We start from the raw sequence: 15,114 nt of genomic DNA, 5'->3' as shown, positions 1-15,114 counted from the left end.
CCCTCGAGCGAGGCGAGAGAGAGAGAGCGGGCGGGACGTTGTCGCCACTGCCGCGAGTGGCCGGAGCCGGGCGGGCGCCCTCTTCCCTTTAGCCCGCGCAGCCCGCGCTTCCTTTCCGCGACCGACTCTCGCCATGAGTCCCGACGAGAAGCCGCCGCAGCCGCCGCCGAGCCGCTCCCGCGGCAGCCGGACGCCTCAGCAGCCGCGGCGCGGAGGGCTCTTGACGGAGATCCGGACGCCCATCCTCCGCGAGCCGTTCCAGGAGCGCTACAGCCTCAGCCCCGGCCGCGAGCTCGGCAGGTGAGGGCGGGGGGGGGGACGCGGCTTGGCGCGCCGTTCTCTTCCTCCGCGCAGGGCCCGCGGGCGCGGAGTCCAGGGGCAGCCGGGAGACCCGCAAGAGCGCCACGGGCGATACGCTCCGGAGGGGCCGGGCTGCCCTGTTCGGCTGCCGGGAGCAATTGAGCGCAGGAGCTCCGCGCCTCCCTGCGCCCGAAGCAGGGGGCTCTGCCTCGCCGAAGCTCATCCCCTGGAAAGCTTGTTCGTCTCTAAGGCGCCCCTGGACTCCAGTCCCGCGGTTTTACTGCAGACCCCCTCGGCCACAATTCCTACGATGTTTCTGGGCACAGACCCCGACTTGGGACCCTCTCCCGGGCAGTCGGGATGCCTTAGACTTCATCTTTGGGGCTTGCACTCTTTTCAGTCCTGTAGCCTAAACCCAGCGCGTTGTGGTGTTTGCTTTTTTCAAAAATGTTCTGTTTTTCGAATCGGCTTTGAGTCTTGGTGAGAAAGGTGGGCTATAAGTGACCTTCGTTATAAGGATGCGGAGGGATCCTTAGTGGTGTTAACAGAGTGTCAGTGGTTCAGGGGGGTAGCTGGGTTGGTCTGCAGTAGAAGAGCAGGAGTGGAGTCCAGGGACGTCTTCGTGGTTTTTAGGGTATCAGCTTTTGAGAATCAGAGTTCCCCTGAAATCGAGTTGGTCTTTGAGGGGATACTGGACCCAAATCTTGCTTTTCTACTGCAGACAGTGCAGTTAGCCGCTTGAAGTGGGCTTCAGATAAGTGGTGAGGATGTTGGACTATGTTTTAGGAGACCCCAGTTCAAATTCCAAGTTTGCTGGGTGACCATTTGTGCGCTGTCAGCTTAACCTGCCTCACAGGGGTGGGGTTGGGATGATAAAGTGGGAGAAAAGAGAATCGTGCAGCGTGCCCTGCCAAGAGGGTGGCATTAAAAAAAACAAGATGACTTGGGGTGTTGTTGTTAATATTTCTCCACCATTGTTGTGGCTAGAAGGTAATGTTGTCCTTCAAACTTGCCTAAAGAGTGCTGTGCCTGGGGTGTTTCTGGTTGCCTGTGATGTATAGCAAGCCCTGACACGTTTTTTGCTTTAAGAGTCTTGTAGATGCAGTTTTGACTTTTGTGGAGGTAGGCAAAGTTGTAAAAACAGCGCCAGTATGGAAATTTACTTTTGTAGTCCTTCACATAAAATCTCCGGCAAAACTCTGCCCTCGTCTTAATTCCTCTATCAACTAGACTGGTCCCCCTTTGCTGCGTCTTCTGTCTCCTGCCACTAATCCAGGCACTGTTTGTAAAGCTTCAGAGCAGTGTGTCTGAATGTTTTATAGGGACTGCTTCTCCTGCTCCCCCTCCCAGTCTCCTTTTTCACATCCCACCCCCTCCTTTATAAAGATAACTAGCAAAATTCTCCTCTCCCACCCCCTTATAAGATAGTGAGTATGAAGAGCAGACTTGGGTATTTCAAGAACCAGTAAGATGGATCTGTGTGCGTGTGAACTGTGCCCCTCCTACTCTTCTTTTGTGATGCTTCTGTTAGTGGTGGGTCAGGCCCACACACTTAAAGTAATGCTAGTAGATTCTTGTCATCTCTTTCATTGCCCCCAAGTTTAGATCTTTATTTTTCCCATGAGATGTTATTGGTAATTGGGTCCTAGCTTTTGAATAGTAGTACTGATTTGGGGCAGGGAGGTAGATATCATTTGGGTATGGTGAGCATTTTGGCTCACTTGGGCTGAAGCAGTCAGAATTGGTTTTACTATTGCTGTGGCAATTTTAACTTGCTTTTCACTCAGAATGAGTAATCCGCATGAAAATGGCAGGAGGATTCTTTGGTCTATCGAAAGTAATCAAGGAGGGATACATGTGTGATAGGATGCATACAGACATAGGATTGTATGTGCACACTTTTTTGTTAACCAGCTGTTAAAGCAGTTTGACTTAAAGTAAAAGAATATTGCTGTCAGCAGCTTCCATGATATCATGATGACAGCGAATGTGCTTGAATGTGGAATTTACTAAGTATTTTGGCAGCGGTGGGGGTGGAACTTGATGTTATTTGTTACTTGATCCAGTGCATTTGTTCAGTCTTGAAACATTACTAATTTTTGATTGTATAAGGGACTTGAAAGATTTGTTCCTCTGGCTGCTCTGTGTATAAAAACATGTGTATATGTATATATATACACACACAGTATTGTAAGCTTTTGCCTCTTAAAGCATTATTTTGTTCACATTTGTTTGGGATCAAGTTCTACAGGACTCTTGGATTCCTTTCTGAATAAACATGTGTAGCATTTGACCTGTATGGAGCCTTTCTAAAGTTTAAATAGCTAAGTCTGAAGATAGTCCTTACTGAAGTCAGGTTTCCCAATTGTCTGGGCATTATTGCTTATAGACCTGAAACTATTATAAATTTCAAGGCTAAAGAAACAAACGCTGAGTCAGAAGACACAAACAAGCCTCTTCTGGTATTTTAAACACATATTTGTAGGGATCAAAGCTGTGACTTTGGACTCTCTGAAGACTAAGGATAGGTCATGGTGAGCGATACTTGCTCAGCCTTGAGACATTATTCTTGTTTCTTAAAACTGGCAAATGAGGTATGCAAGTTGTTAAAAATGTTATCCATGTGAAAAGCTACTTTGTAGTACTGGTCCTGATCACCTTTTAAAATCTTGATTCTATCTTTTTTGTAGTAAGGTGGATTGTTTGTATATTCTGTACGGCTTAATGTTAATAACTGCTGCATTTGGTGACATGTTTTTTTTACCATATTTAATAAGGAAGCTCTCAATTCCTTTCCATAAACGGATGTACTATCAAGGCCTCAGAGTAGAAACCTTTTTTGAGATATTCAAGGAAATTTAAAAGTTTTTGATACTACTATTTGTTAGAAAAATACATATGCCCTTGTACATAAATGTGGATCTTCATGCTTGAGATTTTAATGTGAGAATTTTCTCCAAGAGTCGTGCATCTTATTGGAGCATCAACTGGGTCCAGACTTCGTCCTGACAAATATTTCTAAACTGCTGTGAAACACAAATGAAAAAAGTTTGGCCAATGACATTAGCTTAAGTCTGAGTCAAATTAACATTGTACTCTCAAATTGGTTGAGGTCTAGGCTTTAGTGTGTACAGAAAGATGTAAATAAGTTCAGCATTAAAATTTCAGTCTTAAGGTGTTCTCAAATTCTCTTACAGGACTGGGATGGTAGTCATGTTAAAACAATTTTTTCATGGGTTTTAAGCTAGAATGAGCAACTAGTTGTGTAGTTCAGATCCTTCACATTCTGTTGTCCTTAGGACTGGACCAAGTAATACAAATGGAAATGATGGGGGTCTGTATTGGATGTACGTCCATTTGCAAGCGGAATAACATAGGGATTGTTGTAGGCTATAAAGCAGGTCAGTTAAAGGCAGCAGCATTACAAAGTAGAAAGTCTTGGACTGCAAGGTATGCGTGGCATGCAGCCATAAGTAGGTTGTCCCTGTTCTAAGGTATTCTTTAAATACTACATATTGCAGTCATAGTTCTATATTGAACCTTGAATCTGATAAGTTAAAGACTTAAGGGGTTTGTTTAAATATTGTTGCTTAAAATTAAGTGGTAAAATGGATAAGAAAAGACGTTAGATACATTCATAGCTGAGGCTTTAATTGGGTGAGTTTTAAATTTGCTAATGTAAATGTGAAGGTGAAATATATGATTTTCTTGCATTATCTTTATTAACATTCATATGAGGTCTGAAGCTTGCAAGAAGATTACATGTACTTCTCGCAGTACAATCCTAAACACAATCTCATTGACTTCAGAGGTTTTAGGAGGGTGTGACTCTGCTTAGGATTCCACTGTCAATGTTGCATATCCACTTCTGTGTAATTGATACAGGATGATATCCCCTATTACATGGGCTCTATAATGTAGTGATGGTTGATGACTTGAGTGCTTGGAGATTAAGCTTTCATCCCCTGCATTTCAATGAGACTTTTAATGAATTTGGATTCTGCATAGTGGCTGGTTCATAGTATGGTAAATACACCTGCATTTCATCAGATGCTCTGAATAAATACTGGAAAGTTAGAGGGTGCAGAACTTGGATGTTTAACACTTCTGATAGGCCCACTACACCAATAAGCATGTTGTTGGTTTGGTAAGGATATAGTGTCCTGTTTCTAGAAAACAGGGATTTGCAGTAAAATGCTTTAAAGATAATAGTAGTATCAGTTACTGCCTTTTCTACAAAGGTACACATATTTGAGATCAGATTGCTCTCACCTTTGGTAGCAGTGCTGTAATGTCATGAGATCTTCGCTGCTAGTGTTGCATTTTGTTCTCTAATTGCAAATAACTCTGTGTATTTATTAAATCACGGTTGTGATCTCCACTAGATTGAACCTGTGACAGTAAAAACTGTGGAAAGCAGAAGGCAATTCAAGACCTCCTCTTAATTGTAGCACGCACGACTGAGTGACTGCTGTGGGTATCAGCACATATTTATGCCGTTTTTCATCGTCTTAAATTTCATTGTGTAACATTGTAAGCAGTCTTCAGTCCTTTAAATATGAGATTTCTTTATATTCCAAAGTATTTAAACTGAAAGTTTTACCATTGCTGGTTTTTTCCCCATTCTGTTTGCTTTCTGAAAACGAATTAAAATTGTCTTCTGGTACCACAGCTGCAAGAACACTTACAGGGCAATGCTACACTTAGGCTGTGACTTCATTGGGTTTAACCATCCTGTGTCCAAAAACCAGAACAAATTCAGTGTAATACCTTTTTAGTAAGACCAAATTGATACAAACCATTGTGCAAGCTTTTGAGCTCTGCAGAACTCTTCATCAGACATCACAAGTTTGATCAGTATTTTATATTAGTTACATTGATTTTGTTCTTGTGTCTTTTAATTTTGCATAGACCAGTATGGTTATAAAACTTTCTGTGTCCAGTTTAGGGGTGTGTGTGCGTTTAGAGATGCTGTTAGAAATTATGTAGGTAACAAATGAGGAAGTAATGACTACAGCATTGTGTGGAATTGTATTCCTAAATGTTGGTCCCCTCCCCTTCTTATTTGTCTCATCCATTATCCACATTAAATATCAAAAGAAAGTGCACAAACATGTACTGGGGTGGATCCAGACATCACCAAGGAGCCTTCCTCCACCCTAAGGAGCTTATCTCCAACTTGAGGAATAATAATACAAGGGAAATATAAATGTGTTAAATGTTGCAAGGACGTGCAGGGCATCTCATTTTCCCCTATATCTTCCCTTCTGCCATTTCCTCTTTCCCTTCCATGGCCAGCACCCTTAGCCTCTCCCCTTTTCCTGCTTTTTATGTTCACCTGTCCCCCGCCCCCTGTTTCCTCTTCAGAGGAAAAGTCTGGTCAAATTGTGTGATGGCTACTGCTACCAAGGCCTGGACAAACTAGGTGGGTACTTCTCCAGGGCTGTTTTCGCTTAAAATTACAACCGAAGTAGTAAACATTTGTCCAAGTGGAACAGTTTATAAGATTAGCCCTGCAGTATATCTTAATTCCTAAGAAATAAGATTACTTGAAATGCACATGTAAATGAGCTCTTCCACTGGCCATGCTGACTCAAATTTATGGTTAAATTCATAACGAACTTTTCTGCCCTAGTCTGGCTAGAAAATTCATTAGAATACTTAGTGGTGAATGAGCAGCTATTAAGAAGTAAAGAAATGGGAGGGGAAACTGGCTTTTGTTGTCTAGGTAACAGAGAAAGGCACATGACATTGGCTTTGCAGACTCCCAAAACAAAGGTTTAGCACTGTAAAATGGCAGTAGCCATAAAATCATGCAAAACTCTGGAAATTATGGCCAATGTGAAGTGTAACATAATATATCACACTGATCTATAAGTTTTTTAAAAAATTTAACACTGCCTCAAATTACAATGTCTTGCTGGATGCTACTATTGACTATTAGTGTGGTACCTGCCTATGTGGTGGAGGCATGCCTTAAAACCTTTTTTGTATGGGCATGGGAAGAAAAGTAAAATATTGATATTTACTTAACTTGAATATTTAAATCTAGAGTAACAATTCCATAGGAACAAAATTCAGCAATTGATAGTCACATTTAAATATATAATAGCTAAAAAGTAGAAATCAAACGTGCTTCCAGAAGTCCAGGAATGGATTAAAAAATCCTTGACAGAAGAATTTGAAGATCTGGTAAAATTGCACAGGTCAAAAAAAATCCATAGTGCATTATAAGAGAATCATTAAACTAGTCCCCCTTCCATGTCTGTCTGAAGTACAGTGGAGCCTGGTAATGAACAATGCACTGAGCATTTTGGTGTTAGGGTACAAGAATGTGAAATTATGCGAGATTCTATTACTATAATGCCTGAGGTGTGGGAGAAATCAAGGAAAGGTATTCCCCCCCCTTACTTTATTCTTCAACCTAAACTGTGGGCTGGATCCAGACTACATTTTCCTTCAAAAGATGGGGAAGTGTATTTTCTGCCAGTTCTCCCTTGTTGCTGCTGATTTGCCACTGATTTGCACCCTATGACCCTAGCATGAGAGGGTTCCCTATCCCTCAGGAGCAGTATTTTGGAAGATAAACAGGCTGCAGTGAGAGGGAATGAGGCAGGAAAGTTCTGTTCTGCTGATGGAAGTGCCTTCCATTGGTGGACAATTTAGTCTGGATCCAACTTACTGTATACAAAGTTCAGTTAAAGATTCGTATCTGTCCTACAGTTTCCCATCATCTGAGAAGTGGCACTAGTGTTACGACTGCAGTCCTGCTTACTAGGAAATGTCCTGTTCAACTCATCAGGATTTACTATTAAGTGTGTTCAGACTGAGCTGTAAAAGATCACAGGTTCTGTGAGAAGGGAGAACTCCTAGCAGTAGGATATATGAATAAGCATTTTATTACATTTTTTTCTCACGAGTGTGCGGAATGGTGGTGAATATCCCCATACAGAAAGCTGACATCTAGAATTAATTCGTAGTCTAGATCGGTCCCATTTTGTTCAAACCCTCTTTCACACCTTCACAAAGATTAATTTCCTCACTAAAGTTACTATTAATAAGTACAGATCTCACAATAGTGACAGGACATGTTGTAGGTTACTTTAAGAAACTATTATTTGATGTCACATTCTTAGTTGTTCACTAGTAGAACCCATGGCAACAAGAAAGTGGGTAAACATATGACGTAAAAGCTTTTTGCTTATCGAGCTTGACTTGCAATCAGTAGGGCCTTTGTTTCTTTTCTTCAGACCAGGAGACATGCCAACATAAACCATACTTTTTGAGGTTGGTAGTCTCAAGAAATAACCTTGAGTGCTATCTAATAACTTTGAATTCTAGTGTAGCCATTCAGATTTTTAGCCAATACCATACTGCAAACAAATTTTGGTAATGAAACCATTTCAGTCTACCAAGTATTCCCTCTTTTCTTATTTAAATTTCAGCCTTGCAATAAATAGCCCTTGCCCATGAATACCCAACCAAGAATCACCTTTCTTTCTCTGGATGAAATAATTTGTATTCCTATAGTGTACCAATCTTCCACTTCCTCTTGGTTTGCCTCTTCACTAAAGATTTTAAAAGTAAATTCTCACGCCCTGCCCCTCGCTGCATTTACTTGGAACTAAATGTCACTGATTTCTGGGAGCTTGTATGTCAATTTAGTGTCACGCTCACAGTCTTGGGAACGATTTTAAGGAAGGGAAAAATCTGATGAATGAAACACCAGTCTTGAGTACGTGTAATACAGTTCAATATATATTTGAAATCAAGTTTGTTAGTTGTGAAGAGTCTTTTAAATAGTTGCTTAGTTACCAATACAGGCAAGGGTACTATTTCTATAGTGCTGAGTATTAACAGACTAGGGCTCTGCATTTCTTGGTACATCTACATGACAGATGCCACATAAATTAGTCTTAAATTCAGGGGTCATGGTGGTGATCCATTAATGCCAGTGTAGCCTAATTTGTTTATTTTAAAATTTTATACCTTGTTTTTCTGTCAGACGTTCTTTCAAGGTGCCTTATACATACTTATGCATGTGTGTATACATATATGTACATACACACATACATACATATACATATAAAAAATACAGTTCTTAGAGTTGTAAAGCCTCTGGTAGGAGAGGCTGCAATGTCCTCTCCTTAACATCTTTGGGCAACTGGCAGGTGAGCAGAACTGACAGAGGGAGAAGCAAGCTCCCTGCAGCTCACCTATCTGTAGCTGGGGCAAGCTGGTCTTCCCCTGCAGATGGTGGCCTTCCTGGGAGGGAGGGGTAAAAGTTCCCAGCAGCCGTTTGACTTCTCCCATCAGTCAGAGATCCAAGTGAGAAATGAGAGGTTCTTGACATTGGAAGGTCATGACCTGAGATTTGGATGGCATGCTTATTTGTGGTATGATAAAGTAAAGGTGAATGTAGACTTCAAAAGTCATTATATTAGGAGAACCATCTTGAGAATTTGGAATAAATACAAACCGAGGTTATCACAGAAGACACTGCTTTGGATTTCAGCACAGGAAGTGTTTTATAGAAGGAGATGATTACCAAACAAGGATGGTTGACTTACAGAGACTTACTAGAATTCTCACAAGGAGATTGTAAATTGAAGACAAGGGAGGATTTAATAGCTAAAGGTTATAAATGTCAATGGTTTTTCTATGCTCAACTTTTAGAAAGGTTCAAATCAGATTGGGGGGAGGACTTCAAGAAGCTGAGATTAAAGGACTGTTTCAGGAAACCATGACAACACCATTTGCCAATCACAGATGGACATGCCTACAATGTTTGTGTGATAACAATGCATGATAACACATGGCAATTATGGCATAATTCCATGATGCCATCATGTTCCACTTCACATACAATAGAACATAGAAGAAGTAAACACAAAACAGTGCTTGCCCTTATGGAGTGTGTGGGTCAGTAATGAACGTATGCCTTGCATGCAGATTCCCAGGTTAAGTCCCTAGCTTCTCCACTTGAAAAGTATCAGGTACCAGGTGATATGAAAGGCCACCACCTGAGACCTAGAGAGCTGTTTCTAGTCAGAGTAGACTAGACTGACCTTGATAGACCCGCTGTCTGACTCAGTAGAAGGACAGCTTCATGTATCTATGAATGACTGCGCTGCATGTAATAGGAGACCTGTAACTACCATTACTGCACGGACTGAAATCCAAATCCCCATGTATCTGTGGATGTAGAGGTTAAAGTCCTGGATGGAGACCCGAGAGAACTAGGTTCAGCTCCCTCCCTGCTCAGGCATGAAGCTCACCTTGGACCAGTTGCTCTCTACCTAGTGTACCTCACAGGGTAGATATCAGGTAAAAATGAAGAAGAGAATGATGCAAGCCACCCTGAACTCCTTGGAGGAAAATCGGAGTAATCGTGTAATAAATACTATACAACTATTTTAACAGCAAGACATACCAGGAAAGAAACTTGGGCAGTGCAAATATCTTACCCACCAACCTTCACAGCCATTTCCATTTATGCTGCTGTGTATGCCTTGACTGTGACCCTGCAAAGTAATAGCCCACAGTAGCACTGGTTGGAGTGGATTGCCTAGTGCTTGCCACAAAGGTGGCTGTCCTCGCTGTTGCCTTCATTAGTACGTGGTAGAAGGTGACCTGCATGTGGGCTTTCATGGGTTGGAGGACCCTCTATTGATACACAGCGCATGCTTACTTTGTGCCCCTTGTGTGCTAAGTACTGCTAGAGCTGTTTGACAGAGGAAGGGTTATTAACCCATTACATGGTAACCAGATATTTCTAGAGGGTACAGTAGGGAAGGAAAGGATATTGGGGACATTTGTTACGTCAGTTCTTTTGAGGCATGGTAACCTACTTGTATAGGGTATTTTGCTTTTGCACCCCTAATTTGAAGAACCAAGTAGTACTTGCTGGGTATGTGTGGTGGAGTACCTGTAAGAGTTTTGAGAAACCAGCATTAGCAATATATTTTCTTTTTTTTATCAGCCTTGCAAAGCACTCTTTCTTGACTTGAAGTAACCAAAGTTCCCCCCAACCATGTCTGTGTATAGATTCTTAGCTGTGCAGCATGAACTCTTAGTGATACAGTCCCATGCTGTGCATGTTATTGGCATGGCTGAAATCTGGGTGTCTGGGCAGAGGTATACATGGTTTTCTGCAAGTGTCCTGTTCAAATCCTCTGCTTCACTTGACAGCAAAGGCTGCCTAAGAGATGGTAGACAGTTATTTATACTGGTTGGGCAGAAATGAGAGTAGGATCACCAATGCCACCTTGTTTACCATTTAAATTTTGGGTCGAGGTACTGATGTCTTCGAACAGTTTAAGATGCTGGTTAACTCCCTCATTTGCCGTGCAATTCTGGTTTTTACACTGGTGCTATGTTGATAATATACCAATCTTCAAGATTGTGACATAGGGCCTTAATCACAACCTTGTGGCTCTTTCTAGCTGGCATAGGCAGACTATAGGATTGCACAGAACTGTACCAAAAACAGCTGAGAGTCTGGGCGGGTTTTCCTATATAATTGGTTAATGTAGGTCTGGGTTCATAAAGCTCAGCTGTGTTGGATATGGTAGTTTCATGCTACATGAGACTTCCAAAAAGTGTTGGCGAACTGTAAACTTTTTCCTTTTTCCTACTTGAGGTGGGGAAATCACTTGCCCGGGCTAAACGTAATTTTGTCTGCATCAAGCCTAGGAATCACATTTTAAGACATACCTGGCTTTGACCAGTTTCAGTCAGGCCTGGATATGGGACAGAGATGGTGTGTCTGTGCTTGCAGATGGACAGAATTATGCATCACTTCTGCTCTTACTTAACCTTTCTTTTGTACAATAGACCTGTTTATATTGCAAAGACTCTTTGAGTCTAGATTAGTTATTAAAAGAGCAGTATTAGAATGGTTTTGGCCATTTTTGTTTGGATGGGCTTGGTCATTGTTGGCAATTGAGAATACGTCCTATTAGTTCAGCGATATTCCATAGGGAACTGACCTTTTGCTAGTGCTTTCAATGTGAGATCATCCAGAGCTTTAATATCCTGGGTTTTCCTAGTTTCCAAGTGGCTGAGGATAGCTAAAACTGAATTCAGACAAAGCAGAGGAAATGCAGTTTGATAATACTGATGTTCTGAAGGAGATTGTATTTCCCACTCCGGGTGTTGTTTGACAAATGTGGTAACAACAAGTGAAAGCAGCACAGGCACTGTGAGCCACTAACTAAACAAAAGAATGTATCTAAATGAAATAATAAACAATGTTGAAAAAAGTCTTCAGTCTCATGCATTCATTCAACCATATAACATGACTGCCACAAAGAACTCAGAGGCACGACACTGACTCAATCAAACATTCAACAATAAAGGTCACAAGCTTACAAAGATTCTGCAATATTCAAATGCAATAAGTGCAATATGTTCATCTGCAATAAATATGAATAAATAAATATAGGTAAGAAAGTGACCAGTGCTTATAAATATAAAGTGACAGTGCCTGGAGATACAGATGATGTACAATGAAAGAATCAAACACATGGTAACAAGTCTGGAGTTTTGCTCCTGACCTGTTAGAAAATCAGGCCTACATGTTTCTAGGGATGCTGCCCCCCCCAGGGGAGGTGGGCTATATTTAGTTTAAAAATGTCTCCTCTTATAAACTGAGCTGCTTTTGCCATGTTTCTGTAACTTCATGGCTGGATTGAAATATGCTGGCTGCCCTTGAAGCTATGGAAGCCTAAATTGGTATAGGGTATATAACTGCTTGTCTGTTGACTGATGTACATAAGTCTGATCATGCAATACCCACTTTAAACCAATTTGGTTACCTGTGTGTCTGGGCTCAATTCAAGGTGTTGTTTCTTGTCTTTTAAAGTCCCCCATAACCTGAGAACCATGGTTTTGAGGGGCAAGTTCTACTGGTATGACCAGTAGAATGCCACGGTCAGTTCTTCTGGTGGTTGCCTGGCACAGGTAGTCCGATGTGAAGAACTTTTGGTGATGGGTTCTGTCCCTGTGGAAGTATCTTTGGAGGAGATTGGAGAGTGAAATTCAAAGTTTGCAACTTTGTATAACTTAATATCCCTTCAGTTAAAACTCATTATTTTCTGATTTTGGTTTTAATACTGGATCAACTGAGCTATACATATGAAAAGTCCAGTGCCATTAAAATAAAAGCAAGACGGAGAGTAATGTGAGGCATTTCGATAAGCATATTTTACCTGTCTTGGTAATTTTCCTAGTTCTAGAGTATAAAAAGCAAGACTTTAAATTCTGAAAAAGAGAACTATTTTACAAAATGTGTTCCTGCAGTGTAATTAAAATTCCTTCCCAGTTAGTCTTCTTTTGACGAATGCATAGAGAAGTGCCTTTACAACCTTCTATCCTTTTAGGGCATTGTCACCTGCACATTAGTAAACAGTGACCTTAGAGTACAGTGACTTACCACATAGTTTTCTCTTTTGTATACACACACCACAAACACCTGGGATGTAAAACAACTTCTCTACAAACATTTTTTGCCATTGTGGTGCTTTTTTGCCCCAACCAATATCCCCTTAATTTTAGAAAATAACTACTATTTCAGGGAAACAAGTTAATTGTTTACAGATTACTGTAAACACAATTCACACAAGTGAATTGTGTTGCAGATGACTGTAGGGTGGTGAAAACAATTTTCATTGGAAAAATTACCTCTTTATGGACACTAGGGGTAGAAAAATAAACCCTGCTTACCAACTAGGCTAGTGATTGAAACTTGTTTTCCTTTATAATTTGCTTTTTTTTTTTTTTGCTGTCAGCTGGCACTGACAGTTGTGTTTTCCCTGTGGTTCGAGTTTGTAGCCTAAAATGGCATACTACTTATCTCTGTTAATATCCCTTTTCTGCTTCTAGGGGGAAATTTGCAGTGGTGAAGAAGTGCTTAAAGAAAGAAACAGAAAAAGAGTTTGCAGCTAAATTTATGAGAAAAAGACGAAAGGGTCAAGATTGCCGTATGGAGATAATTCATGAGATAGCAGTTCTGGAATTGGCACAACGCAACCATTGGGTTATTAGCTTGCATGAAGTGTATGAGACACCAACAGAAATGATCCTGGTTTTGGAATAGTAAGTATTAATCATTAGTGTCTTTTTAAATAAAATATGAGAAGTTTATTCAGTGACATGTTATATCTTGTTGAAAAGTTATCCTGAGTTTTGGATCAATGAGCGTCAATGTATTGTTCTTACTCAATTTTTATCTCATCGCTGGCACTCAGAGCATATTACAACTTTTTAAAAGAGGCACATATTGAAGTAAATATTAAGTTAAATACAGAATATGCACTTAAAATATGATGCCCGCACAAAAATGCATTTTGTGGTTGAACTCGTAAACACTTAAAATATTCTGCGTGAATGTTAAGTGCATTGATTTAAAGTCTTAGCATTTTAGGCTGGTATTTTTTTCCCTGTCTGTATTGCAGAGGTTGAAAGGATAGAGGCCGCCTTGTAAATCCTTAGTTGAGGAAAGATTTCAGCTTGGGACTTGGAACTCATTTTTTTTAACCACTACATTGATTCAATCCTGCATGTGCTTGTGTGGAAAGTAAGCACCATTGAACAAAATGGACAGACTTTTGAGTAAACATGCATAAAATTGCGCTTCATAAGTTAGCTCCGATGTTACAATTTTAATGACTGTAAATGGTGTAAAGCAACTTTCTAGGCATGTTTGCTCTAAGCTGTTTAGGATTGTATGGTTAGAAATTAGCACCTTAAAGACAATGGATCTTATTGCAGATCCTGGATCACTGGTCTGAAGCCTAGCACACTCCCTCACATTGGAGAGAAACTTATCAGCTCTGTACTAGCCCCCCAAACTTCATATAAATGTTGAAGGACAGGGCCAGAGAACATGTTATTATTATCAATATATCATATTCTCAATGTTGCCAAATTTATGGCTGCTTAAATCTGGAGACTAGAGCCATAAACAGACTGGACAGATGTTTCTAAAAACCTGAGAAAAGCCCCAGGTTTGCAGAAATATCTGAAATCTAAAAAACAATACACTGGGAAGTAAAAAAACCCAAAACCAAATAATAGATGCAGGCACCTGTAGCTTTAATAAACAAATGCTCTCTGTGGCCATTGCTAGACAACCGCAGCAGTATTTGCAGTTGAGTTCTTAATTTCGGTCAGCAAAAGTTAGGGAAAGGAGCAAGTGCCTTTCCAGGGCTGTTTTGGCCTTTGGGCTAGGGCCAGCAGCAACCTCCAGGTGACTTGATACTACATGATATGGCATGACTGCTTGCTTCTGTTCAGTGGCAGCCACCTCATGAAAGCCAGCATAGTGTAGTGGCCAGAGCTTCAGAAAAGGATGTGGAAAACGAAGGTTCTAACCACCACTCTGTTGTGGAAGCTCACTGGGTTACCTTGAGCCAGTCACACAATTTTCAACCTAACCTACGTCACAGGAGAGGTAGGATAAAATGGATGTGGAGAATGATATAAGCTGCTTTAGTTGCCCATTTTGGAGAAAGGCAGGGTGTAAGTGACGTAAATATCTGCAGATAAGGATCAGGTAAAAAGTAGGGTGGCTGATGGACCGGAAGGAGAGAAAGTAGGAGAGAAGTAAACTGAGAAAGGTGAGAATATCATTGTCAGGAGGAGTGAAATATGAAATAGTGTGAGAAAGTAGCTACAGGTGTGAGTGAGGTGCCCCCCTCCTGCAAGTCCTTGTTTGTTCCCCATTGCATAGCCACAGTTTTCCTGCATAGAGGCTGCCAGGGGAAGGAAGGGGAGAAAGCTGAAGACACGGAGGCAAATAAAGGTAGGTTT

The 15,114-nt window shown here is 41.0% G+C and overlaps 1 protein-coding gene across 1 annotated transcript in view; it reads left to right on the top strand.

Annotated features, from left to right (window-relative positions):
- The window catches only part of STK17A (serine/threonine kinase 17a), a 35,321-nt gene continuing 20,207 nt past the window's right edge, over positions 1 to 15,114 (top strand). Inside the window, exons 1-2 of the mRNA XM_054990833.1 lie at positions 1 to 300; positions 13,186 to 13,398. Coding sequence (XP_054846808.1) covers positions 134 to 300; positions 13,186 to 13,398 — 380 coding nt within the window. The 5' untranslated portion in view covers positions 1 to 133. The remainder of the gene's footprint in view (positions 301 to 13,185; positions 13,399 to 15,114) is intronic.

This window comes from Eublepharis macularius, chromosome 11 (assembly GCF_028583425.1).
Source record: "Eublepharis macularius isolate TG4126 chromosome 11, MPM_Emac_v1.0, whole genome shotgun sequence".
Classification (NCBI taxonomy): Eukaryota; Metazoa; Chordata; class Lepidosauria; order Squamata; family Eublepharidae; genus Eublepharis; species Eublepharis macularius.
This window is presented reverse-complemented; position numbering and strand designations above follow the sequence as displayed.